The following is a 27,080-nucleotide window of genomic DNA, read 5'->3' as shown; positions in this document are numbered from 1 at the left end:
CGTACCGTGGAATTGAGGGCTGGGTTGCTAGAACAGTGGCTATGATGTTAGATTTTTGCGGAAGGTCCTCCACATCTGGTCTGAGCTCATCTTCTGATTTCAGTCTTCGACGAACGGGTTTAGGGGGTGGGGCCAATGGAGTGGATACTTTGGCCTATCAAAACATACATTGAGCGATTATAATGCTGAAGTAACATGCAATATGAAGACTGGTTGGTAGAGAATGGCTTACAGAGTTGACTGTAATAATATTTTCTATCAAATAAATGCAGCCTTGGTGAGCATTAGAGACTTCTTTAAAAACATTTAAAAAAACAATCTCAAACTTTTGAAAGGTAGTGCATATATATTTAGTGCATATATAGATAGCTTTTTTTTTTTTTTTGCACCACAAATGAAGTTTTTTCTTCATAATCTGTCATCATTATAATAAAAGGCTCCATTTGTACCTGTCCACTGTCAGATGGTTTCTCTCCATCATCTGCCGGCTGGTCGACAGCAAAAGCCTGGAACTGGCTGAAGTCAGCAAAGTTGGGTTGTTCTGGCATCTGATGGGGTGACGTGCTGGTATGTGCTGGAAGACCATCTCCCTCTACCGAACGGTGACCATGTGGCACTGATGTCTGGGGATTTGAACATTACCTATTGAATTACTCTTCTATAAAAAGTGTAATAGCTATCTAATTATCTGAAAGCAATTTATACAGAATTGCTAACCACTGGGCTATACCTGTGTAGGCAGTGGTCTGGGAGGCACTGCTGGGGGAAAGGCAACTACACCTGGCTGTTGCGGACCTGATGGAGAAGTAATTACAAAAGAGAAATTCAGCTTTTCCTAACCACACCCCAACAAAACAAGAAGCTATGAGTTACCTGATAACTGGTTGTGTGTGTGCATACCTGCAGGGACAGCAGCAAAGTTTCTGTTCATGTCTAGAGAGGAGGACCGTGAGTGAGAGGCGTTGGGGCGGGGCGGAGGTGGGGGCGGAGCCACAACCTTCAGTCCTTCCGGGGAGGTGCCAGAGTGAGACCTGTAATAGCATGAGCTGTAAATCTTTTTTGGCTGGAAACGTCACACTATGTTCTAACCAAACATGATATGACAAAAATCGCATCTAAAGCACTAAATCATTTCCAAATCTTATCCATGTTAATCTGAGCTTTTCTTCTAGCTACAACAACACAAACCCAAAGAAGAACAAAAATTAAAGTGAGTCTGAATTTGGTGCCACTGCAAGACGTTAAATACCTTTGTCTGTTCACAGCACTGGAAATGGGCTCTTGATCAGATGTAAATGAATCTGAGCTACTATAGCCATCTCCTGTAAAAAGGAAGGGTAATGGCTCTCAATGAATTATGGGAAAAGATTTCCTGCCAGTCAATTAAATGGTTGAATAGTCCAGATGTACTTACCAACAGTGGTACCAGGAAATTTAATAGTTGCTGCTAACTTGGTCTCATCAGAAAGTTCTGGTGGTTTCGCCATTAACGGACTTGTTGGATGTGTGTGATCTGTAAAACGAGAGTAATCCAATTTGTTTCTAATCAAATTATTACATATGTCCATGCAGTAACTATACTACTAGTTAAAAAGTCTGGAATCAGTAAGATATTTTTTTAAAGAAATTATAATTTACAATTATAATTACATTTTAAAATATTATAAAATAGAAAATTATTATTTTAAATTCAGCCTAAGCATTAGAGGCTTCTTTCAAAACCACTGAAAAAAATCTGACATACCCTAAACTTTAGAACAGTAGTGTATGCCAATGTTAGATTATTGTGGAAGAAAGAGTCCTATAGCAGATTTCTAACTGAAAATTACAAGTTCTATTAAACAACTAGTTGTTTTACATTTTCTGAAGAAAATATTGGTGGTGCTTGCCCATACAAAAGTCATGATTCTAAGGTGCTGTAGATGGCTGCTAATGTGTTTTGGGTGGTTGCTTCCTTGTTCAGGTCAAAAGCTCAAACCTAAGCCTCTGTGATATGCAAAATATGGCTTTTGGTCCTTTCTTCAATGCAAGTCGATGAGATTTTTAGGGTGAAAAATAATATTAAAAAAATTCTAAACCCCCAACCCCAAGTATGAGCAAAAGCAATAGTGATTAAGAAGGACAATACACCAAAAATAACGAGAAAGAAAAGACAAGTGGATGAATTTTGAAAACAAAACTTTAAAATGTTACAGCTTAAAATTCAGTCAAAAATTGAATATGCAATGTAAAAGCACATAAACAGACGCACCGCTTCCAGGTCTCTTGAGCTCCATCTCTTGCATGTGGATCTTGCTGGGTGTCATACGAATGGGCACAGGGTGGACTATTGCTGTATCCTACAATGAAACAAGCACATCAACTGTTGCTGTCGCATAACTACAACTGTGTTTCATTGAACTTAATGAAGATTTATCATCAGTTATAAAGAAGAACAAGGAATAGTTAAGACCTGGCACTGAGTAACTATAAACAAACATTGTATCACAACACCGTCAAAGGACAGCCAGCAGAGTCATCACTTGGATTACATGATACAGTATGAAAGAAAGAGCATGAAAGAATTATCGTTAAGCTCAGCAAGCAAAAGTAAAACAAAAATGAATCATTTGATGATGGCACTGTGGCTATAAATTTATCCTGAGGACATGCGCTCTCAGAGAGAATTTACAGAGTATTAGGTTAATGAATATCATTAATCATGAAAGAGCACTGAGTGATTGACTTACAGGGTCAGCTGGTGCAATGTTAGAATCAAATTGGGTCAGAGTTTGTGAGCTTGAGGAGCGTTCGCTAAAAGTCTCCCACTGCTGGAGAGACAGAGCAGAGACATGTTAGCAAGGTGGAGCAAATCCACTCCTCACACGAGCAAACAGAAGCCATAATACAACAACAGCGTGCCCTCTCCGCCCACTGTCTGTTAGGAGAAGCCCATGATTTGTCCGGCTGCATATTCTCTGGTGACCACAGAGGAACAATTGTCTTCCTAATGGCCTTATAGGCTGAGATGGAGAATGTCGCATTTTATTTCCCAATTACAAGGATCAGCTTAGAAAAAATAGGCTGTAGTCATCAAAAGAGAACCCCCAATAATTAGATCCTGTAGATCAAAACGTTACTGACTTGTTTAAAGGTGAAGTGTGTAATTTCGTAGTCATTTGAAACTGCGAAATTAATGATTATTTGAACAGGTTTTTTAAACAGTCTTCCCATCTGCCATTGGTCGACCCAACAGATAAAATCCCCTGACATTGTTTGAGCCAATACAGCTGTGTCAGATCGGGATGCTCAAACAAATATTCTGCAAACTCTCCAGAGCCACATTGTTACACTTTTTTTCAGAAATGAAACCAATAAATATCTTACAGTTACTTACTACTTATTAAGCTGGGATAGGAGAAAGCATTTAATATTCCAAGAAAATAATTGCTTTCTTAAATGTCCCCAGTCCTATTTTGCAATATTTAACAATTATTCTTTAGGGAAATGTTTGGAAACCAATTTCTGCCATACATGGAAAAAAAATTAAAATCATGCTTTGGTAAATCATGATTTTAACATAAAAAGTTGAAACTATGACAGAGGTATAATGATGACATAAAATTTACTTAAAATCATAATTATATGACTTCTTATCTCATAATTCTGATTTAGCATGTCATAATTTTGACTTCTGTCATAATTATGACATAGTAATAGTATCTCATCATTTTGATATGAATTGATTGACATTTTGATTATTTACCAATGCATGATTTATGTGGCAGAAATGGGATTTCATAGAAATGTGTTACTTTTCATCATATTTTATTTTAAAATGTGTTACAAATTTGATTTAAAATGGTGCTGAACATTGGGATCATAACACCTAGTCCTATCATGCAAACTAAAACTAAAAACTTTTTTTGCTTCCAAAATGGCTTTATGCTGACATAACCTTGAAAAATAATGTCAACCAATAACATTGTAGGCCATTGTGCTGGTATAAAATGCCCACGATCCAATCAAATCCTGGTATTGTTTCCCACTGAATATTTTGTTTCACTTGGAAATGTGTCACATTATGAAGTATTCCATTAAAAGTAGTCCAGGAGGTTAATCTAAGACTTAAAAGATTTATTTTAAAAATGTGACTTCAGGTCAGCAGTTTTGACTACAAGGCCGCCACATTCCCCAACAAATCAGTGAAGAATTAACTGTAATAACAATTCTCATGAGAGTGTTACATGTCTGGAGATGAAAGTGTGCTTCGCTGGCACCATTTTCTCCTGACCAGATGTGTATTAGTTTCATTTATTCATAAAGACAAAGGCAGATAGAACTACAAATTACAAATAGGAGTGAAAGAGGTAGGGTACATTGAGAAGACCAAAGTCCTAACCTCATTGCTCTGGTTGAGCTCAGGCCAGTTCTGGTTCAGAGAAGGCATGGAAGGAGACTTATTTGGAGTGACCTCCACAGGGGAAGCAGAAAAGCCCACTTCAGGAGCAGGTTCTGGAACTCCTGAAACATACAGACAGACAATAAAGACTTTGTGCAGACACCTGAACATCATTCAACATAAATATGGAATAGGCAGAATAATACTGCATCTAAAAGGTCAAAAACGTCATAAAACTTCATAAGGATTCTCAAGGTCCCAAGGGCAAAATGTTGCTAAGATACAGGCTCACTTCCTATGTTATTACAATATTGGAATTAGAAGCACGTTTGTTCTCTGTCTACAATGAAACAAAAATGCTGGGAAGAGACAATATCACATCCAATTGCAACATATTTTAGACTTTATATGCAATTATGAGGACTGAGATTTTGGACAAATAATTTTATTGCAACCCAGAACATTGGCTAGTTAGGGCGAAAACTTCGATTGAAAGATATTTATCACTTTTAGCACTATTGTAGTGAGTCTGGTTACAAGAAAATGTTAAAAACACAGTTTAAACAATGTCTATGTAAAATAACAGAGAGAATATGAAAATCCACACAATAACTGAACATGCAACTATTGTTCAAAAGGTTGGGGTTGACACAATTTTTAAATGTTTTTGAAAGAAGTCTCTTATGCTCACCAAAGCTGTATTTATTTGATAGAAAATATAGTAAATCAGTAAAAACACAATATCAATATTATTACAATTTAAAATAACTTTTCTATTTTAATAGATTTTAAAATTAATTTTATTCCTGTGATGGCAACGCTGAATGTTCAGCAGCAATTCTTCCATCTTCAGTGATACATGATCCTTCAGAAATAATTTGGTAACACTTTACAATAAGTTTGAGTTCAAATAAGTTTGAACAATACTTCTACAGCATTTATTAATCTTAGTTCATGTTAATTTCAACATTTACTAATGCATTATTAAAATCAAAAGTTGAGCTTGTTAACATTAATTAATGAACTGTGAATTATCATGAACTAACAATGAACGACTGTATTTTCATTAACATTACCAAAGATTAATAAATACTGTAATAAATTTATTGTTCATTGTTTGTTCATGTTAGTTAATACATTAACTAACATTAACTAATGAAACATTATTGTAAAGTGTCACCAATAATTTTAATATGCTGATTTAGTGACCAATTTACACTTCTAAGTATTATTCATGTTGAAAACTGTTGTGCTTTTTAATGTTTTTGTTGAAAATGTGTGTGTGTGTGTTTGGTGATTTTTTTTTTTTTAAGAACAGCATTTATTTCAAATAGCTTTTTTTTAGTATCAACAAAAAGTCTTACTGTCAGTTACAATCAATTTAATGTATTAGTATACATTTCTTAAAAAATAAAATAAAATAAATAAAACAATTACAGACCCCAAACTTTTGAATGGTAATGTTTGTGTCTGAATTACGGAAGCCCGTTTCCGCCACTGAATAAAAAATAAAAGAGGTAAAGAATTGTGAGATATAAACTCGCAATTGCGAGTTATGAAGTCAGAATTGTGAGATATAAACTCACAATTCTGAGAACATATCAGTCTTTTTTCCCCCCTCAAATTTGGACTTTAACTCGCAATTGCGAGTTTATATCACGCAATTCTGTGAAAAAAAGTCAGAATTGTGAGATAAAAAGTCGCAATTACCTTTTTTTTATTCTTTTTTATTCAGTGGCGGAAACGGGCTTCCATACTGAATAGAGCACCAGCAAGTGGTGACAAAAACTTATTGTAATTACACCACAGAAGTATTTCTTGATATACCTATGTGAATTTGGAAATGGCACTCTGCACATATCATATTCAGAAAAGGTTTTAAAAAGCACTCTGTATGCAGATCTGTGAAACGTTATGAAATACCTGGGCTGCATATTTCCCAATCTGAAGCTGTGGTTGGCGTGAGGCTTTTCTGCTTACCTGCTGAGTCATCCAAGTCAATAAGCTTTGGCATTAGGCTCTCGGGGAGCTTTTCAGGAAGGTCATAACCATTTTTCCTGGCGACCACAAGATGAAATGCAGCACAGAACTCATCAAGGGTCAGTGCACCATCTTTATCAAAATCTGATAGCTCCCTGCAAGGTAAAGCAGGTCAATCAATACAGATCAGATAAATATTTTAAGGCACAAATAAACAGATGACAGGGACACATTCCTTTTTCAAGGACAGGACATTAACAAACTGAATGCAAATGGATACGATTATCAACCGATGCTGTTATGGAGTGGCAACATATGCATGAGTTCTTGGTTACACATCTGTTTCAGACAATCTACACCAAGGTCATCCAAAACGAACAAAGAGAGACAATGTAACTCATGTACAACTACTTACCAAATGTGAGACAGTTCAAGAATAGGCAGTTTTGACTTTGTAAAGAATTCCTTTGCGGCTGAGCCTGAACAACAGAGCATGGATACATTTTTAGGCTGGTAAGTTCAAAACAGAAAAAAGACAGTTACTGTTCAAAACAAGGTCTCACTAACCAGGGATTAAACCAGTGAGATCAGTCTGAATGGTCTTAAACTGGTTTATGTAATACTGTCTTTGCTCATCTGTGATTTTCCAGGGGTCATCATAACCACTGATCTGTCTTTGGATTTCATTTGTGGTCATTGCAGACGGCACAGTCCGTACTGTTGTGCTCTCCGGCTGGAGCAGAAGAGCAGGGAAAAATTTGAATTAGATTTTGTAATATACTTATATTATATTCCTGCTGAATAAAAGTATTTTAATAAAAAAAAAATCTTGCTGTTAATACACAATATATAATAAGTTTATTTATTTATTTTTTAACATTTTAAAGGGGTCCTATTATTCTTTTTCACTTTTGGAATTTTAGTCAGTGTGTAGTGTGTATGTTTGGGCATAACAAAGATCTACAAAGTTACAAATCTCAAAGTCCACTCCAAAGGGAGATATTTCGTTTTTTAAAAATCCCTTTTCAAGAACTACAATGAACGGCTCGTTTGGACTACAGTGTTGTTTTCCGGGGTTTGTGATGTCACAAAGCGGCCCTATTAGCATAGACACAGCCCTGAGTGAGCAGCAGCAGTCCGCCATTACGGTTTTCTTGCTGTAGCTGCTGGAGATAACAATGACAGTGCCAAAGAAGCATTACAAGTGTCGTGTGTTGGAATGCACCAACGAACATAGGAGTCTCCATAGACCCCTGAGGACATGGTGGTTAAATTACCAATGCTTCGTGCGTGAACGACCAGACAAAGTAAGCATCACGTGTCATATTTTGTTTCCCAAAAGAGCTTCTTGGCACTCTGTAAGGCTAATGTTGCTAAAGCTACCATTGTCTCTGCCTGTTTTCACTGATGCTGCCTTCATGTGCTACCAGAATGATCGTAAATAGGAGTGTGGTAGTTGAAAATTGCATATGGAAGCAATGTAAGTCGACTGCTTGAATTTGTCGAGCTCATAATGTGATAGCACGCGAAGGCACAATGAGACCAGCTATGTCGTTATTTTTATCGCGCCGTGCTCCCCGTCTGTGTAATTCATAAACGCGCATTTACTGCACAGTACAGTCAGATTATGTGATATTGTCCTGTTTTGCCGGAGCATGAGCTCTTGAAGCTCCACCCTCTTCTGAAAAGGGAGGCGGGAGCACCAGCTCATTTGCATTTAAAGGGACAAACACAAAAACGGCGCGTTTTGGCTCATACCCTAAAAGGGACCATTTCAACAAGCTATAAAAAAAATTATCTGTGGGGTGTATTTTGAGCTAAAACTTCCCATACACACTCTGGGGACATCAGAGACTTATTTTACATCTTGTAAAAAGGGGCATAATAGGACCCCTTTAAACAACATAAACAACTACCTTCTTTTCAAATTTCTAGTATGATCAGTAATTCTCTGAACATTTGGGCTTTGGCAAATATTTAATAAGGTCTGCTTTTGTGTTGTTGTGAACACAACAGTAACCATCTGTTCCGCCACAGAAGCCTTGGTTACAGCAGTCTAGTGGTGACAGATCATGTTGTATACCTAACAAATGTATACACGGAGGCCTGCATTGCATTACCTGAGCTGATGGGGGATGCATTGGAAGTGTGCTGGAGGCGGGCGTGTCTGTAAAGCTGACCCAACTTTCCTGGACAGGAGGGGGTGAATGGGCGGACCACATCCCATCACCTGTAACTGGTCATTAAACAAGACACAGAGAAAGAAAAAGAGGAAAGAAAGAGAAACAGATAACAGTTTAAAAAAGGGATAAGAACGAATCAATATAACAAATTACACTTCTTGAATATTTTATAAGAATATCATGTGACCTTTAATTTCAAACATCCATAAGTACTACTGATCTTTAAGACTGCCTACTTTATAATAACTTTCATTAATAAATAATTACCACATTAAATTGTACACTATAATGTTTAAATAAATACATAACATAACATTTGTTAATGTTAGTAAGGAAGGTTATTGTGTGACCTAAATAATATATGATTGTATTATTGAACATTAAGTACCTGGCTGTGCTTCTCTAAAAGGTGGCCAAACAACTCCTGGCACTGAGGGCTGTCTGTCCACGTTTCCACCGCTGGCCTGGCGTTTGTGCTTCCTCCAGGCATGGGGCGAAGTGGGAGGGGACTGGTGCGGTGACACTACAGGAGATGTGGTGTCCGGCTGGAGCCAGAGATAAACAAAATTAATTACTTAGTAACTTTATAGACTTCCAGCCAAACAGATGGCTTTGGAACAGCAGAGATACACGTTGAAGTAAATAAATAGTCCTTTTACAGATCCAAAACAGTACACTTAATACATAGACTCTATGGAACATCCTGGAGTTAACTGCCTTGGCACAAAGAGTTCATGGAACTCCTCAGTCATCAGATCAATGCTTTAACCACTAACACACAACACCCCAGGTGATAACAAATAAAAGAGCAAAATTAAGAGCAAAGACTGATTTTCCTTTTTTTGTCAATACTGTTGTCTAATAAATATTTACTACATAATAGACAGTGACAGATCGAGCTGGCTACATTTATCCTATAAGGCCTAATGCACTGATTTCATATTTTGACACATATTCAATAATAGCATGCATGATATATGCTGTAGTACCTGTGGATCTACAGTGGGCACACAGGGCTGAATTATCTCATGTGCTGACACTTTTTTGGCTTGCACTCGCCCTGGAGGTCTGGGGAGGTAGGGCCCCTGGTTCTCTGGGTCTGCAAACATGTGCCTCATCTCCTGCTCGTTCTTGCCCATCACAAAGCGAGGGAGGGGCAGATCCCTGACTGCAAACACAACTCCACATCAGACTTCTGCATTCAGAGACAGATTTAATATTCAACTACTGCCAGCAGTGCTAAAATAAGCACTACTATACTGACTGCTACAGCTGACTAGAGGTTGAAAATTTTGATTAATAACTTTAAAATGAATGGAACTGAAATCAATAGAAACTAGGGCTGCACGATAAATCGCATGCGGAGCTGCGCAAAAAATCGCGCGAATATGAACGTGGTTTTGCGCAGCTCGTCAGTAAACAACGGCTCTGTGTAGTTAATGCTGCTCAATGTGAAAGCCCGCAGGTGATGGAGATTTACCGCTGATTACAGAACCGGCTTTACTGATAAGATGCGCGTTAAATATCGCATGTGATTTATCGTGCAGCCCTAATAGAAACCAAGATCATCCAATGCATATTTAAATTCCAAGGTACTGTCAACAATTTCCTGTTGACTGTGTCTTCATGTTCTTGCAGTATCTTCAAGGCTACGAGCCGGATCTTATTTCCTGCTTATTTGTACTGCTGTCAATTTCTCATTCTTTTACAAGGCCTTGTGTCTAACTTCCCAAAATTAATGTAGTGCTTTTGCACATGGCTTCCTGTCAGGGTCTGGGTTTATATACAGAACAGCCATGATAGTCAATAAACAAACAGGAGCATTTGCATTTTGGCTTAAAGGCAAAAACCAACATTTCACAGAAATATACAAATGCAACAGGAAAAAATGCAAGCAATTTAAATGCACAACATACTATTCCAGGACTCGAACCTAAATACTAGCATTAAAAATGGCTCTTGTGTTTGCGATATACACATTCAGTCCTTTTCATCGAAGAGTCAGTAAGATTATCCTCTAATTCTCGTTATGTAACGGGCTGCAACTGCCACAATGGATTCATTTGTAAAATGAGTGTCCACAAAATTACAAGGATGTGATAACTTTACATTAAAAGAGCATTTTGATTTGGTGCATATGGTACACAGGTTCAGAAACAGCTATAAAAGGGTTTCAGAAGGTTTTTTTTGCTACCCACCACTGTTCAGGCTCTCCACGCGCAGGGGCAGTCCAGACTGGGCCAGTGCAATGAGCTTCAGTGCAATGTAGAACTGACTCCGACCGAAATGACCGAGACGTGTGGCCCCGCAAAGTTCAGTAATCTAGAACAATGGAAACAGAACTACCAATCAGATAAACTGACCTTAGCATCTACAATACAATGGTGAACATTCAATAGCATGACCAGAAGTGAGTATAAGTTAATGAAGTTAATGCCTCTAAAAAACAAACAAACAAACAAATACACACGATATAAAGCACTAAGCTGGATTTGAGATAACTAAAAGAACATTTAATGAACAGTGAAGCAAAACAGTCTGCCAATTATTTGATCTCAAACTAGTTTTTTATTTAAATAAAATATATATAAATAAAATAAATGCAGCCTTGGTGATTTACTTTCAGAAACAAAAAAATGACTGATGTTTTTTTTTATTATTATCATTATTGGCTTTAAATAGTAATTTATTCCTGTGACGACATAGCTAAATTTTCAGCAGCAATTATTCCAGTCTTCAGAGTCACATGATCCTTCAGAAATCATTCTAATATGCTGATTTGCTGCTCAATAAATATTCCCTATTATTATCAATGTGGAAAACAGTTGTGCTGTGCAATATTAAACCGTGATACATTTCAGGATTCTTTGATGAAAAGAACAGAAGCTGTTTGAAATAGCTTTTTGACAGTAGTGTATGTAACATTAATATGGTGTTACACAGACGATATTATAGGCCAGGCATAGTATGCAACACTTCATTTTTTTTACAATATGTAACAAGGGGTCTGTATCTCTATCCACTATGGGGCTCTTGTATTAGACAACAGTTTGGTCAATCACCAATATAATGGCAGTATACATAATACAACTCACTTAAACCAGAAAACTAATAATATTTAATACACATAACTGTTAATCAGTCAAGTTTGCACAGTTATCAATCTCAAAATTGCAAAATGTTGATGTAAAATTAATGAAACATTAGAAATCCATTAGTAGAGAAACAACATCTAAAAAAAGTTGACATTTCACACAAGTAAACCTTCAGTGAAATGCCCTTGATGACCCCTTCCAATTACTAAAGTATAACAGATCAATAAATCTGTTGGTCAGACAAGATCAACAACACAATAACAAGTTGCAGTGTAGCAACTCATGGACACACCGCTTCAAGAATCTCTGGCCACAAATCTATAAGCAACTAGACCACAAGTATTTGAAACTTGTTATGCTCTAACAGTGCTGACTGCTGACTATAGCAACAGATGAGGTAATCAGCACCAACCATCAGTGAAGAAACAAACATCTCTCAATGACACTTCAAGAGCCAACAACCTTGTCTGGAGTCTCCAAAAAGAGTAGACTGAGGTCAAACATTATAAACAAGTTATGATCAGCTGAAATATAGTTAATAAATTAGACTGTTTTGACTCATTCCACAACAAAGGGTCACACATTATGCATAACGCCAAACCTCCTTTCTTGCATTAATACTTTGATAAGTGAGAAAATCACCTTTTACGAGTCATCAGCTGTGTATAGATCTCATGGCAAAAACAGAAAATAACTATTTATGCTAATATTTAAGAGGAAGCAGCCGGCGCAACTAATAATTCTACAGACTTGCACAACAGGAAACAAAGTTTAACCCTACAGATGCATCACCCTTTATCTGTGCAACTCACCAACAATGATATTAATTCATCAGATCCGTCTAAACACTCCTGACATCACCCACAAATTAGAGCTATTAGCATGTCTGAAACGATTAACTCAAGCCATCAGTTCAACTTACTGAAGTGTATAAGCATACCAACAAATATCTGTTGACTAATACACACATTACTGAATCAGATGCATACTATACCTGATGGACCACTTCGTTTGAGAGCTGGGCCGCCCGGAAGAGGTCCAGAACTTTGCCATTGGAAGCCACTTTCTTGGCGTTATCCACATCACAGCAGAGGAAGAGTTCAGAGTAATATTTCTGCTCGACATCGCTCAGTGTTAAACTCTCCATCGTGGCATCAAACCCGCAGCTGGTGGCTTCACCTTATCAGGCCAGTGTCGTGCCTTTCGGGGTATGAGCAAGACAAGAAACTAGCAAAACACAATTAAGATCCTTCTGTGAAATGGACGGACTGGAAAGAGGGTGTTTTGGGGTGCTTGCTGTTGTTTTTATGTACCGTTAGTCGCTGTCTTTGCTCTTGTCTTTTGGCCCTCGCAAAGTCAACCAAACTAATATAGCCTGAGACGTCGAAATTCCGCGGTAACAACGTCGAGACTGGTTTCCGCTGTCGCGCTGGCTCTTTAAGAGGAGGATATGGCCGTCGGTGGAGCGGTAGAGCTCGTGTAGCCGCTGAGCGATGTTAGGAATAAAGTTTCGGGCTCTTCGGGCTGCTTCTCCCTGCAGACAGCGCCGCCATTTCTGGACCCCGTGACGTCATGGCCCAGGCGCGGAGGACCCGGATGGAGTGTGGCGTCACAGATGTGCCGTCAGCAAGCGTGTTTCGAAAATTAGCTGTTTCATACATGTAAAAGCAAATTTAGCTAATCTAAACTCTGTTTTGATATATATAGAGAGAATTCGTTTTGTTTAATGACTCTATTAAATACATTGGTAATTAGAACTCTTCTATTTCATTGTATTGCAAGTGATTTATTATTTATATATATAAATAACTGAATATTAGATTGCGACAAAATCTACTATAATATGAAAGAAGTTTCCAAAATTCGTAGCTGTATATGCTGTATATATATTTTTTATATATGTATATATTTTATTTATTTTTATTTGTTTATTCTGTAGCAGATTCTGGAAATGTTTAATATCATAGTGCTTTAATTTCAAGTTCAATTTAAGATATACTTTAGGAACTTTACACATACAAGTTCCTTTACACTGTTAGAGAAAACGCTTCAATGGCACATAAATTGAGATAAATTTAGTTTCATGGCACTGATGATCATTCGCAATGAGGGAATCCGATCTGATAGGTGACCGCTGATCAGTGTTATCAGATATGTTAACAGGACCTTTTGACACAGACTCATCATATGCGCTCCAGATGAGCATCACTGGACTCTATGTTGCGATGGAATGGATTCCTTTAATTTTGACTGTGATTACTGTGATTATTTCTTTTCATCTTCTCTTTGGCAAAAGAAGTCATCCTAATGCTCCTCCATGTATAAGAGGTTGGATACCTTGGTTTGGTGCTGCTTTTGAATTTGGCAAAGCACCTTTGCATTTCATCCAGAAAGCCAGAGCCAAAGTAAGTGTGTCCATTGTGAAATTACTTGAATAAAGAATCATAACTGTATAGTATAGTAACTGTATAGATTTTTTTCATATAAGATTTGCATATAATTTGTATTTATGCAAATTACAGTACAGTGGAATTTCAGACATTTGATTTCAGGGATTTCAACATTTTCCCCCAGAACATTAGTTATGTAAATTAAATATAAAATGTATTTAAAAGGCTGGTAACAGTTTTTGGCATAAATCATACAGGGTTGGTCTGCCAGTGGGTCCAGAAGTCTAGCTCCTCCCCTGCAAATTTTGACGAACCTGTTGCACTCACCTACTGTACAAAAATGTAAACGTGATAATTAGATTTTTAGAGGAGAGTTTTTAAAAGTAACAGATTGTCAATATAGTTATATATTTTACACATGTTCTCTTAAAATTAACAGCACATTATTATTACTATGATCAATATAAACAATATTAGAAAATTTGCCTTCAGACTTTATATTTAAACTACATATCTTTGCTTTGCCATGCTGCTTGCCTATTGATTGATTGATTGTGATGGCTGGCTGTTTATACTTTCAATACTTTCATTAGCATCTACAACAATATTACCCAGATGCTATGCTGGAGCCCTGTGGCTGATGTTGACGTGTTTTGTTTTTGAGCTGTGCCATACTAGCCGAGTTTGAAGACAGTTCAGTTCAGCACCACTAATTTATGCAACTAGGACAGAAGCCGCACACAGTGGCTCTTTTTGACACAATTTTTGTTCTGGGCACTGCTGTGCCAGTTCTCTGAAAGCATGGGAGATAATGAGAGGTTTGCTGAATAGACAACTGCTCTAAAATTCAGTAATTGCTTCTGCCAGTGCCAATGCTAGAAATCACACAAAAAAGAGTGCTTTCAAGTCTTTTAAGATTCTCTGGGGGGTCACTGAATAAATGTATGTAATTGTCTGTTTTTGTACTGTATTTTTTTTTCACTTAATTTGCATCTTAATATAAGATTTAATAATTTGTATAAAATAGAAATAATAAAGCTTAATTAAAAAAAAAAAATAGTGTGTTTGTTCTCCTAGTATGGACCAGTTTTCACTGTTGTAGCTGCTGGGAAGAGACTGACATTTGTGACCCTAAATGAGGATTTCCGAGCTTTTTTCACCTCTAAAGATGTTGATTTTGAACAAGCAGTGCAAGAAGCTGTTCACAACACAGGTACAATACTTGTGGTAAAGGTTTAGATTTATAACTGATTGCTAAAGCTACTCCATTACTCTCTTATACATGACCTTAGACTCTGAACTCAATGAGATGATTTATTAGTGTCCTTGACTGACTTACTTTCAATACTGCTGATGATACGTCATCAGTACAATAGTCTGTGATAATGTGATAATGTTGACCTTGGGTTCCTGTCCAGCTTCAATCAGCAAAGATTGTTTCTATAAAACCCACCCAACCTGTGCCACCGTAATCAAGGGCAGACTGACTCCGGGCAACACGGCAATGCTCTCCGCTCATCTCTGTGAAGAATTTAATGACCATTTGGAGAACCTTGGAAGTGAAGGATCTGGACAGCTGAATGAGCTCATCAAGTATAGTCTTCTTACATTGATTATTTACATTGTGCTAAAGTTCCCCTTAGAAAACAGTAGACTTGCCTTCCATACATTTCGCAGCAACTGGTTAACACACAAAAAGGGAAATTCTGTGCTTAATAGTGCCACTGTATATCAATAGATTATGATATGTAGAGTATAACTAAGCTATAACAAAATTCTGCTGATTTGCAAAAAAAGCCTAATATTACCTAATTTGATAATGCTGAGTTAAAAAATATTAGAACTTTCCATAATGTACAGCAATTACAAATGTATCAGCTAGAACGCATTTATCAAAATAACCAAAGCAGTTAAATGTCAAAAGTTACAAAAAAGTATTCAAAATGTATCATTTAACTTACAGTCTGCAAAGGAGTGGGAAAATATATTCAAATACTCCATTTAATGTCAAAGAACTTAACATAAACACATTTATAAATACTTTTCCCCCACAAAATCTGTAATTTTCTGTCATTGTTTGGATGTAGTAAAACACCCATAGATGTATCAGAAAACATCTGGGTCATGTTTGCATTTTCTTCTGTCACTGGCCATAATTATAACATTGAAATCAGAATTTGGCATAAAATAATGTCCTCAGACTCATACATACATGTGGAAATTGGCTGAGAATTGAACAAGCAGTAGAGTATGTCTTCTTTGTGGCAGTTTTTCTGTTGTTAAGGGATTGAATCCCACATTACAAATGGTTGTTGAAAGCAAAAATGCTATGAAATCCACATCTTATTTTGTAAGAAAATGTGTCATGCTTGAGGGAAAACAGGCACTTATTTTTGAAATCTGCACACCAAAATTAGTAAAAAACAAGTATTGGATTTCATTCAGCAAATATGATGCAGCGCAGTGTAATACACTATAATTCATCAACATAAATCTTGTAATGTAATTAGATAATTTCAAGTAATTTATTTCCTGAAAACTGTTTTATACTTGTTTTCAGGAGTGTTATGTATCCAGCAGTAATGAGCAACTTACTGGGCCGATGTAACTCTCCTAGTAACGCCCTCACCAGGTAGGAGTTCCTGGAGAAGTTCACAATGTATGATGAAGGATTTGAATACGGCTCCCAACTCCCAGGCATGTTCTTGATGTATGTGAGTGCTACTGCCACAATATTACTGAAAGCTGCAATTATGAAAGACAATTAGTCTCCTGAATCATGTTTATAAGTTACTTGAAAAATAATCAACTAAAAGGGCCTTGCATATCAGCATATATTTCTGTTGAAATGCATTCAAAACATCTATAGCCAAAGAGTTAAAGGATGCACCTTTTGTGTCTTCAGGAAATGGGCAAACTCAAAGCAATGGCTCCTTTCTCTGCTGAGAAATATGGCTATCAAATCACAGGAGACCCTCTACAGTGAGAATGATGGAAAGGTAATATAGGTAATCTAAACTGCTCCACGTTCATGATAAAAGACAACGATGGCCTTTATGGGGATCAGGTGAAAATGTAAAACCTTGAAACCCCCATTTTGAGAAATTCAGTGTTACAGTACATCATTTGCTCACCAATGGATCCTCTGCAGTGAATGGGTGCCGTCAGAATGAGAGTCCAATCAGCTGATAGAAACATCACAATAATCCACACGACTCCAGTCCATCAATCAATGTTTTGCAAAGTGAAAAGCGGCATTTTTGTAAGAAATTAATTCATCAATAAGGCATTTTAATTTTAATCCTTTGCTTCTGGCCAAAATACAAGTCCATAATCTATAATAATGCTTCCTCCAGTAAAAAAGGTCCATCTGTTGTCCTCTCATATCAAAATCCACCAACATATTTGGACTGTTGTATGGACTGTTTTCACTTGTAAACAGTGCTTGACCTGTGCATATTTCTCTCCTGATTCAGACAAGTTAAATTTTAAGTAACGGTTTGAAGTTAAAAACTTATTGATGATGGATTTGTTTTTTGTACAGACATGCAGCTTTTCACTTAACAAGGCGTTAATTGATGGACGGGACTTGTGCATGGATTACTGTTGTTACTGATGTTGATCTTGAAACACATAGAATAGAGTTTAATGCCAAACTAAATCTTTGTTATTGGTCTGTTGAATGTGTACATTTATAAACATGTTTGCACCAATAGAGGGAGCTAAAGAGTTTCCATCAGGCTTCTAAGCCTTTTTTGTAGGACTATATGACATTTGAAGATTTACAATTTTGTTCATAATCATACATAATTTTTGATTATGGAATTAGCATAATATTAGAAATCTATCTGCTGTATTTGGCCATTGTTTAATAAAAATCCAAAAAGTTTCTGATCTGTCACTGTTTCTCCTTAGGCTTTACTACAGCACCTGGCTACTGCAATAAGTGACAGATATCTACCCAATTATGGTTTACTTTTACTTTGGGCTTCCCTGGCAAATGCTATACCAGTAGGTGAAAGGTTTATTTTAGTGCTATTACACTGTATCTTTCTATGTGTTAACTCAGATTTGACATTGAACAGAATGTTGCTGAGAACTAATGTTTTCACTTTATTCTAGATTACATTTTGAGTCATTGCTTTTATTTTGGCCAATCCTAAAGCATACAAGATTGCAATGGATCAGATCAACGCTGCCCTCAGAGACCAAGGTAAAACCAATGGTTTTCAACTTGTAAAGCCCCACCCAGCAATTCATTAATTGCTTTCAGTATAAATATCAACTAACAGTATGTACTATCATTTAAAAATTTAGGGTCTGTAAGATTTTCTATATTTTTGACTCACCAAGGCTGCATGTATTTAATCAAAAATACAGTAAAAGCAGTAATATTGTGAAATATATTTTAATAAAATTTAATTTATTCCTGTGATGACAACATTACGCCAGTCTTCAGTGTCACATGATCCTTCAGAAATCATTCTAATATGCAGATTTAGTGTTCAAGAAATATTTCTCATCATTATCAATGTTGAAAACAATTTTCCTGCTTAATAATTTTGTGGAAATCATGATATATATATATATATATAATATAATCACACACACACACATTAATCGCACACTTAATCGCATCCAAAATAAACGTTTATTGTGAGACCTCTTATATTTAAAACTTCCCTCAAGATCCACTAGAGGACAGCAAACTGTCATGCATTGTCTTTGACAACAAAACATTTATGCATTAAATCTGTTAGTATATGACAAATTTTCATCACTAGTAAACATGATTTGCATATTGCATACAGAGGTGCATTTATGCTCCTTTATATGCACAACACAAGAGCACATGAGAGTTAAATACAAGTATAAAAATGTGTTTCACTGTGCTGTTTAGCCAGATCTATCCAATCGTTGTTATTGCATTAAACTTTCTCTTAAGCACACATCAGTAGTACTTAAAGCTATGGATAGTCACTTAGTGCTTGTGTGTTTGCTTTGCATTCAAGACAAGGAGAAGACAAAGGTGACCCTAGATGACTTACAGCACATGCCATATGTGAAGTGGTGTATCATGGAAGCCATTCGGCTGAGGGCCCCTGGAGCCATCACTCGTAAAGTAGTGCGGCCTCTCAAATTACAGGTCAGCCATAACAGATTATTCAGCGCACAATGCATTTCATTTCAGTGTTTTTATGCATAGGTCCATAAGTGCAGGCTGTATATATAGAGCTATATATTAATAATTATATATTAGTATATTGAGATCTGCCCTTTGACTCACACAGGCTACAAAGCAAACATTACCAGGCTTAATTCTCAGCGAAAACAACTCTATGCATGTTTTCTGCTTTTCAGAATTATGTTATCCCACCTGGAGACATGCTGATCCAGTCTTCAGTGTCACATGATCCTTCAGAAATCATTCTAATATGCAGATTTAGTGTTCAAGAAATATTTCTCATCATTATCAATGTTGAAAACAATTTTCCTGCTTAATAATTTTGTGGAAATCATGATATATATATATATATATACAGTGTGGTGCTTGTGTGTTTGCTTTGCATTCAAGACAAGGAGAAGACAAAGGTGACCCTAGATGACTTACAGCACATGCCATATGTGAAGTGGTGTATCATGGAAGCCATTCGGCTGAGGGCCCCTGGAGCCATCACTCGTAAAGTAGTGCGGCCTCTCAAATTACAGGTCAGCCATAACAGATTATTCAGCGCACAATGCATTTCATTTCAGTGTTTTTATGCATAGGTCCATAAGTGCAGGCTGTATATATAGAGCTATATATTAATAATTATATATTAGTATATTGAGATCTGCCCTTTGACTCACACAGGCTACAAAGCAAACATTACCAGGCTTAATTCTCAGCGAAAACAACTCTATGCATGTTTTCTGCTTTTCAGAATTATGTTATCCCACCTGGAGACATGCTGATGTTGTCTCCCTACTGGGCTCACCGGAACCCCAAGTATTTCCCAGACCCGGAAGATTTCAAACCTGTGAGTAACTTCACCCTTCTGAATGACTTCAGCCACAGGATGAGGTTAACACAAATTCCTCTATAAACCAACATAAAATAGACACAAGACACGTGCTCATAAAATGCTTTTTTACAGCAGGTAAAGTGCTTTACTATCAAATGTTCCTGTACTTTTTGAGTTTTTTTTTTTAAACGTAGTTTGTTTTGCTCTATGATGGAATCGGCATCTCTTTTATTAGTATTTTCTTTCAATAAAGCTTCCTCCTTGCATTTTGTCTGGCAAGCTGCAGAGTGCTGGTCACAATGTGCTTGAAAACTCCAGCTGTGCTCCATTAAAACAGGAATAATAGGTCTGTATGTGTTCAAGGAAGGCCTGACAGCTATCTTCACAATTAACCTTCCGGCAAACACCTATAGAGATTCCATTACACTTCTGTCTGCTAATGTCTTGAAGGAAATAGCACAGCTCACAGAGACTGGGTTAGACCTACATCTAAATGCTTTAAATACTGTTTTTAGCAAAAGATAGGTTTAGTTTCAAATCACCTCTCTTCTTTGCAATGGAAATGCACTTAAATGTGTGTAAAGTGTGCATTCAAGGGTCACTTTCTCCATTTTCCTTAATGGAATCTAAATATTTTACACAATGAATAGATATGGTTGCTGACTAAATGGACATTCAGTGGTCTTTTACATCGGAAATCTATATACAAATTGTTTTGAATCTATGAAAACCTTGGAAGATTGGACTTTTTGACCAGTTCAAAAGACTTCTAGGTTTGTTGATGCAACTCAGGAGCAATTATTGATTTATGCCCACAATAAAGCCACATTAGTGAACAGATGGACATTGCATAGAGAGTTACTGTTCAGAAATTACTGTAAATATGTCTTATTAAATTAAATCTTAGAGTGCTGGAAGACAGGCTCAAATGATATATTCTGGACTGGCCCACGCCTGTGTGGGTTATTTCTAAATGCTTTAAATACTGTTTTTAGCAAAAGATAGGTTTAGTTTCAAATCACCTCTCTTCTTTGCAATGGAAATGCACTTAAATGTGTGTAAAGTGTGCATTCAAGGGTCACTTTCTCCATTTTCCTTAATGGAATCTAAATATTTTACACAATGAATAGATATGGTTGCTGACTAAATGGACATTCAGTGGTCTTTTACATCGGAAATCTATATACAAATTGTTTTGAATCTATGAAAACCTTGGAAGATTGGACTTTTTGACCAGTTCAAAAGACTTCTAGGTTTGTTGATGCAACTCAGGAGCAATTATTGATTTATGCCCACAATAAAGCCACATTAGTGAACAGATGGACATTGCATAGAGAGTTACTGTTCAGAAATTACTGTAAATATGTCTTATTAAATTAAATCTTAGAGTGCTGGAAGACAGGCTCAAATGATATATTCTGGACTGGCCCACGCCTGTGTGGATTATTTTTAATGAAACTTTTCTTCCCACAGGAACGATGGGAAAAGGCAGATTTAGAAAAGAATGTCCACTTGGAGGGGTTTGTGGCATTTGGAGGGGGGAAAAATCAGTGCCCAGGAAGGTTAGAAAAACTCTTGTGTTTATACAAAGTAATCATCATGTACACTATATTTTTTCTTTGTGCATTTTGTTTCTTTTTCCCTGGACAGCTGGTTTTGAACTTTACTGAACTTTGCTCAAATAACACAATTGAACATGTTACATAATTCATGAAGTCAGTTCAGAGATGTTTGGGTTTTCAAACCATGCACATCTGACCCGGTTGCATTTTAGTTTCTTTTCCCGTTGGGAAAGACCTAAATATATAAAAATGTCAGTCAAGATTATGTTTAAGTAAGCAGGAAAATTTTATTTAGCAATAAAATCTGACAGGAATGGTATTATACTTATCAAAAGCTTCTCTAGGTTAAATGTTGCAAAAAAGGCTTTGTGCAGGCCGGTTCAGCTAATGCTCTTGTGGTTTAAAGTAAACAAACAGGTGATATGATAAAGGAAATTGGCTGTTTTAACTGTAAACGGGACTGCATTCTCTATTTTGAGCATTATAAAAAAGAATATACTTTTTTTAAATTTAAAACATAATAAAAGCAGAGTTTGATATTTGGAAGCACCTTTGGTGAGTCGGGGGCCATTTTTGCCTTTTAGCAAGGTTTGGTGGTTTGGTCTTTGGCCTGTAGCAGGAACACTATGGGCTGAACTTGGCCTATAGCAAATGCCACAAGCTGCACCAGCCCATCTTTCCCCTTTGGCTCTATTGCTGAGAATGTCAGTTCCCTTAGGTTATTTACACCGAGACTGGCACAAAAAAGTTCCTAGCTGTTACCCACAAGAACTTTGTCAGGGTGTGATTCGAATTACAGGCGATACTTGTAAATCATATAGCTGCATTATTGATAGTGTGCACTATGACTCCATTCCTGGTATACTGCCATGTTGATATAGATTCATGGCATTGCTTTTATTTTGTACTGAGCATTCTTGGCCCTAATGTCCCAGCCCTTTGGGCCCCTACTGATGACATCATGAAGGCCCTTGGGAGTGTGCGGCTGGGGTCAGAATGACATTAATAGAGCTTTATAAAGACTGGGAGAACTTTCCCAGCTGCACAGGAAGATCAAAAGCATAGGCACAGACCAGTGACCTTTCAAAACCCTCCAGAACAGATGCATCTACGTTTATCAGTCTGGGACTATATGAGAGGGAGAAACAGAAGTAAGAGAGAGGTCGAGTAATATAAAGAAAATGGGAGATGAAGGTTTGTTTTTAACCCTCTGCTGCTGTTTGGTCATTTTTGACCAAAAATGTTAATGTTTAAAAAAACATTATGAAACTAAAATCAAGTACATTAATTCATTGAAATTATTTAATTTTTGACTCCCACGTGAGCAGCACCAGAGGGTTAATAATAATTTTTATAATAAAAAAATTATAAAAGCTACAAATAAATAATAAATTAATTCATTAATTAAAGCAAATAATTAATTATTTAAACAAATATAAAAATATATATAAAATGTATTCTCCATTATGCATATAAACATGTGTGGACTATGACATTCTCTCTAGAATAATTTCAAATGCCACTGAAATATTCAATCCACATCTACCAACTTTGCATTCAAATGTCACATTGTCATGAGGCGGCTTTGTAATGATTACTCAGGCTTGTATAGATCTCTTAGCTGGACATGGTCACAAATTAGTACACTGAGTGTGGCAAAATGTATTTCATTTTCCCTCAATCCAATGTGATTTTGATTATTTTAGGAGATTGGCTACTTGCGTCACTAATACAGTGCCCCTGAATGAGTCGTGGCCCTCAAGGTTATTTGGGCTGATTATTTCAAGAAACATGACTTGCATCTCTCGCCCTCCCTTTATTGCCTCCCATTATTCCTTTCTGTGTCTCACCCAGGAACACTCTTATTCTCCGTGCCTTAATTCTTTCACTTCAATTCACCTAAAATTCCCCTATCCGCCTCCAAACAAGGCCACAGTGGCTATGAATGCACCTGGAATTTGAACGCAAAACAAGACGTTCATTCACATTTTGCTTTTCTACCTGCAATATAAATCACAGTTTTCCCAGTGTTCGGCAGCACACGAGGGAGGGTGCAATGGCAGCTAGACAGCATGCAATATTCCATCAGCATACTAATACACATAGTGCTATTCAAGCTGGCTTGTGAAGTGATGAGCACTTCAGTACAATGAGTTTGAATCTAGAAAATTTTCTTAATGAGAAAGAGGACATGAAAATGAAAGAAACAACAATAAGCACTTGTTATTTATTGTGTCAACAGGTGGTACGCCGTTATGGAATTTTGTGGCCCTCATCCTCTACAAGTTTGAATTCATCCTGCTGGATCCAGTGCCCAAACCGGTAAGTGGCCTGAGAAAGAGTAACGTCCAATGGAGAATGGTAAATAAGCCTTGAAAGAGATGACTTCAAAGTAGGCATTAGGTTAATCATTTCCAGATGTGTTCCTATGGCAGTATTTACCCAACAACGGCCCAATCTAATGCCTAAGCAGCGTCCTGCTCTTTACCCTTGCAATTCTCAGGCCTGACCAAAAATAGCTTTGTAAAAATTATAATTTTTTTCATATATAATTTTTTTAAAGAAATTAATACTTTTATTCAGCAAGGATGCATTAAATTGATAGAAAAACGTTTATAATATTACAAAAAATCTATTTAATATATATGCTGTTCTTTTGAACTTTATATTCATCAAAAAGCCTTGAAATAATGTATCAATGTATCTACATTGAAAATAAGAAGAAATGTTTCTTAAACAGCAAATCAGCATATTAGAATGATTTCTAAAGGATCATCATGCCTAAGCAGCGTCCTGCTCTTTACCCTTGCAATTCTCAGGCCTGACCAAAAATAGCTTTGTACATTTCGCCCACCAACAAAGTTCATGAACATAGATCTAGATATGAATCATGCATTCATCTATTTTATTTGTCATAAATGTATACTTTTGGAGGCAGATTTGATAAATGCTTAATAAATTGATAAATACTTTTATACAATTTTTTATTTTTATTATCATGCCCAGGCAGAACAATACCAAAAAAAAAAAGAATAATATATATGCTGTTCTTTTGAACTTTATATTCATCAAAAAGCCTTGAAATAATGTATCAATGTATCTACATTGAAAATAAGAAGAAATGTTTCTTAAACAGCAAATCAGCATATTAGAATGATTTCTAAAGGATCATCTGACACTGAAGACTGGAGTAATGGATGCTGAAAATTCAGCTTTGCTATCACAGGAATAAATTACACTTTAAAATATATTAAAATAAACACCAGTTATTTTAATTTGCAATAATACTTCACAATATTACTGTTTTAGTGTAGTTTTATCAAATAAAAGCAAGAGACTTCTTTCAAAAACATTAAAAATATCTTAACAACCCCAAACATTTGAGCAGGATTATATTAGATATATAGATATTTGGATAAAACCAAAAATGGCTTAGAAAAGTTGAATCATTTGTTTGCAGATGCAATCTGATTTTATATTTTGCATGCAATGCAAAGAAATGTATACATATATACATGTATACTTACTAGCGTTGTATATTATATTTATGTGGACTTGATAAATATATGTATCTGGTTCTTGTAGAGCCCTCTGCATTTGGTGGGAACCCAGCAGCCAGACGGACCCTGTACAGTGAGATACAAGCATAGATAGAGCGCTCATGTTCAGAGGGCTGTGCTACTGCTTTAGAGCTTTGTTGACAGTCTTGACATAAGAGTTGCAGAGATCAACCGCATATCCTGAGCTGAGCTTCAGAGGTTTGAAGCATCATGCTGAATGTTAAACAGTGACCTGGACACAGGCAAATACTATATCCCTCTAAAGAAAACCAGAAAATCATACAACGCTAAAGGTCATTTAGGATATTAGCTTTTATATATATTTCAGTTTTGTTGGGTCAACCTCTTGAATAACTAATGGCATAATAGAGATGATATATATATATCAGAAAGCATGAGGTTGTGGAAATTCCTTTCCCGGACTGAGAGACTTCATCATTTTCAGGATGTATGAAATAAACAAAATGTGTTGCCTAATACCACTTCAGTCATATATTACAGCTAAGCATCTTGTGCATGAAATGGACAAAGTAAAGACAAAGTTTATAGACAATATAACTAAGAGGAGGTTCTATTTTGTGAAGCAGAAATATGTAAACACATTATTATGTGTATAAACACTGTGCTTCTTTTTCTGCAGTGGTGAAAAGGATTGTTTCTATAAAGCACATCTGTCTTGTAGTCTGTAAGTTCTTTACTGCATCTGTGTACACTCATATTTGGATAATATTACATAATATTACATGACATAAGTTTTATGTGCTTGGATGCAAGCATCTTTATTTTACCTTTATTTGCAAGGCAAATAGAATGTTTACATGAATTCAATATGAAGATGTACTTGATTGAATTAATCATTGGTATTGTAAACATTTGGAAGAAGAAAACCCTTTGTGCTACTTTGCAATGTGTATTTCAATAAATAACAAGTTAAATTGTGTTTCACTAAAGAACATGTTTTGCTGCAGAAGTTTCCTTCTTTATATTTCAATTGACTTAACAACCATGTGACTGTGATTTTGTTAAGCAGGCATCATCTTTTGTTGGTCATGGTCCATGGAACAGCATTCCTGTCAAACAAACATAGCCTAACCTTGAAATCTGATTGGATAGGATCGTTTTTCCAGGACCATCTAGGATGTTGGATCCAGGAGCATGGCCTACTTTGCGAAATCAAAGACTCCTCAAGCACAACATTCCAGAGATGTTTAGCAGAATGCCAACGATAAACATGGATACTAGACTCGAAAGTGGTGTGATGTAACAAAATGAAACATTAACATTCCTGTTCCTTCATATAAAGTCATTTAATATACATTGACACAAATACTAATACACAATAAACACACACTTTTTGCATCTCTGAAATGATCATTGTCCTGTGAATCCTTTATATTTTTACACAGAAACTTCCCTTGACACATGAAGAGGGTCATATGTATGATGATATGACGTGATTTAACCCTATAGGTAGATTATAATGAGGTAAACTGGTTAAACAACTCACCTTGTTTAAATGACTAGACATTATTAATGACAGACGTAAGACATAAAAAATAATAATATAATATACATAATATGCATTTAATATGCATAGATTTTAAACATTACATTATGTAAAGATTTGACCGCTAAATAATAATAATAATGATAATAATAATATAAAAGGAGCCTCTGCTGAAAGAAAATGTTTGCAGGTCTTAAAAGCTGGTTTTGTGGCCTGTATTATTGTGACATATTATTAAAATTTAAAATAACACTTTCATAATGTAATGTTGGTGACCCTAGAACAGTCTGATCAGACTGGGAGACCAGCAAACCAGATTAGACTCTTTCTTTCAGCAGGGTTTCCTTTTTTACTTTTATTATAGGCTATTAATAGATTTCCTTTTTCCCTTTTATTTTAGGCTATTAATATTTACCC

At 36.2% G+C, this 27,080-nt stretch overlaps 1 protein-coding gene and 1 pseudogene across 4 annotated transcripts in view; one reads left to right on the top strand and one right to left on the bottom strand.

Moving 5' to 3' along the window:
* Positions 1-13,230, bottom strand: part of LOC107675060 (ralBP1-associated Eps domain-containing protein 1-like) — a 17,759-nt gene extending 4,529 nt beyond the window's left edge. The window contains exons 1-17 of one of the 4 annotated variants that reach the window (XM_016469250.1): positions 12,953-13,230; positions 12,634-12,839; positions 10,743-10,866; positions 9,534-9,712; positions 8,933-9,089; positions 8,482-8,603; positions 6,929-7,094; positions 6,777-6,840; positions 6,362-6,516; positions 4,382-4,503; positions 2,730-2,810; positions 2,252-2,339; positions 1,415-1,513; positions 1,250-1,322; positions 901-1,031; positions 731-795; positions 444-623 (exon numbers count right to left, since the gene is read on the bottom strand). In XM_016469250.1, the coding sequence (XP_016324736.1) occupies positions 444-623; positions 731-795; positions 901-1,031; positions 1,250-1,322; positions 1,415-1,513; positions 2,252-2,339; positions 2,730-2,810; positions 4,382-4,503; positions 6,362-6,516; positions 6,777-6,840; positions 6,929-7,094; positions 8,482-8,603; positions 8,933-9,089; positions 9,534-9,712; positions 10,743-10,866; positions 12,634-12,786 (1,959 nt within the window). In that variant the 5' untranslated portion in view covers positions 12,787-12,839; positions 12,953-13,230. Of the gene's footprint in view, positions 1-443; positions 624-730; positions 796-900; positions 1,032-1,249; positions 1,323-1,414; positions 1,514-2,251; positions 2,340-2,729; positions 2,811-4,381; positions 4,504-6,361; positions 6,517-6,776; positions 6,841-6,928; positions 7,095-8,481; positions 8,604-8,932; positions 9,090-9,533; positions 9,713-10,742; positions 10,867-12,633 lie in introns of all 4 variants that reach the window. The other 3 variants (XM_016469249.1, XM_016469251.1, XM_016469252.1) reach the window with 3 other exon arrangements.
* A 549-nt stretch (positions 13,231-13,779) lies between these two features.
* On the top strand, positions 13,780-25,783 carry LOC107675067 (24-hydroxycholesterol 7-alpha-hydroxylase-like; annotated as a pseudogene).
* The last annotated feature ends 1,297 nt before the right edge of the window (positions 25,784-27,080 follow it).

This window comes from Sinocyclocheilus anshuiensis, unplaced genomic scaffold (genome assembly GCF_001515605.1).
Source record: "Sinocyclocheilus anshuiensis isolate Anshui unplaced genomic scaffold, SAMN03320099.WGS_v1.1 scaffold776, whole genome shotgun sequence".
NCBI lineage: Eukaryota > Metazoa > Chordata > Actinopteri > Cypriniformes > Cyprinidae > Sinocyclocheilus > Sinocyclocheilus anshuiensis.
This window is presented reverse-complemented; position numbering and strand designations above follow the sequence as displayed.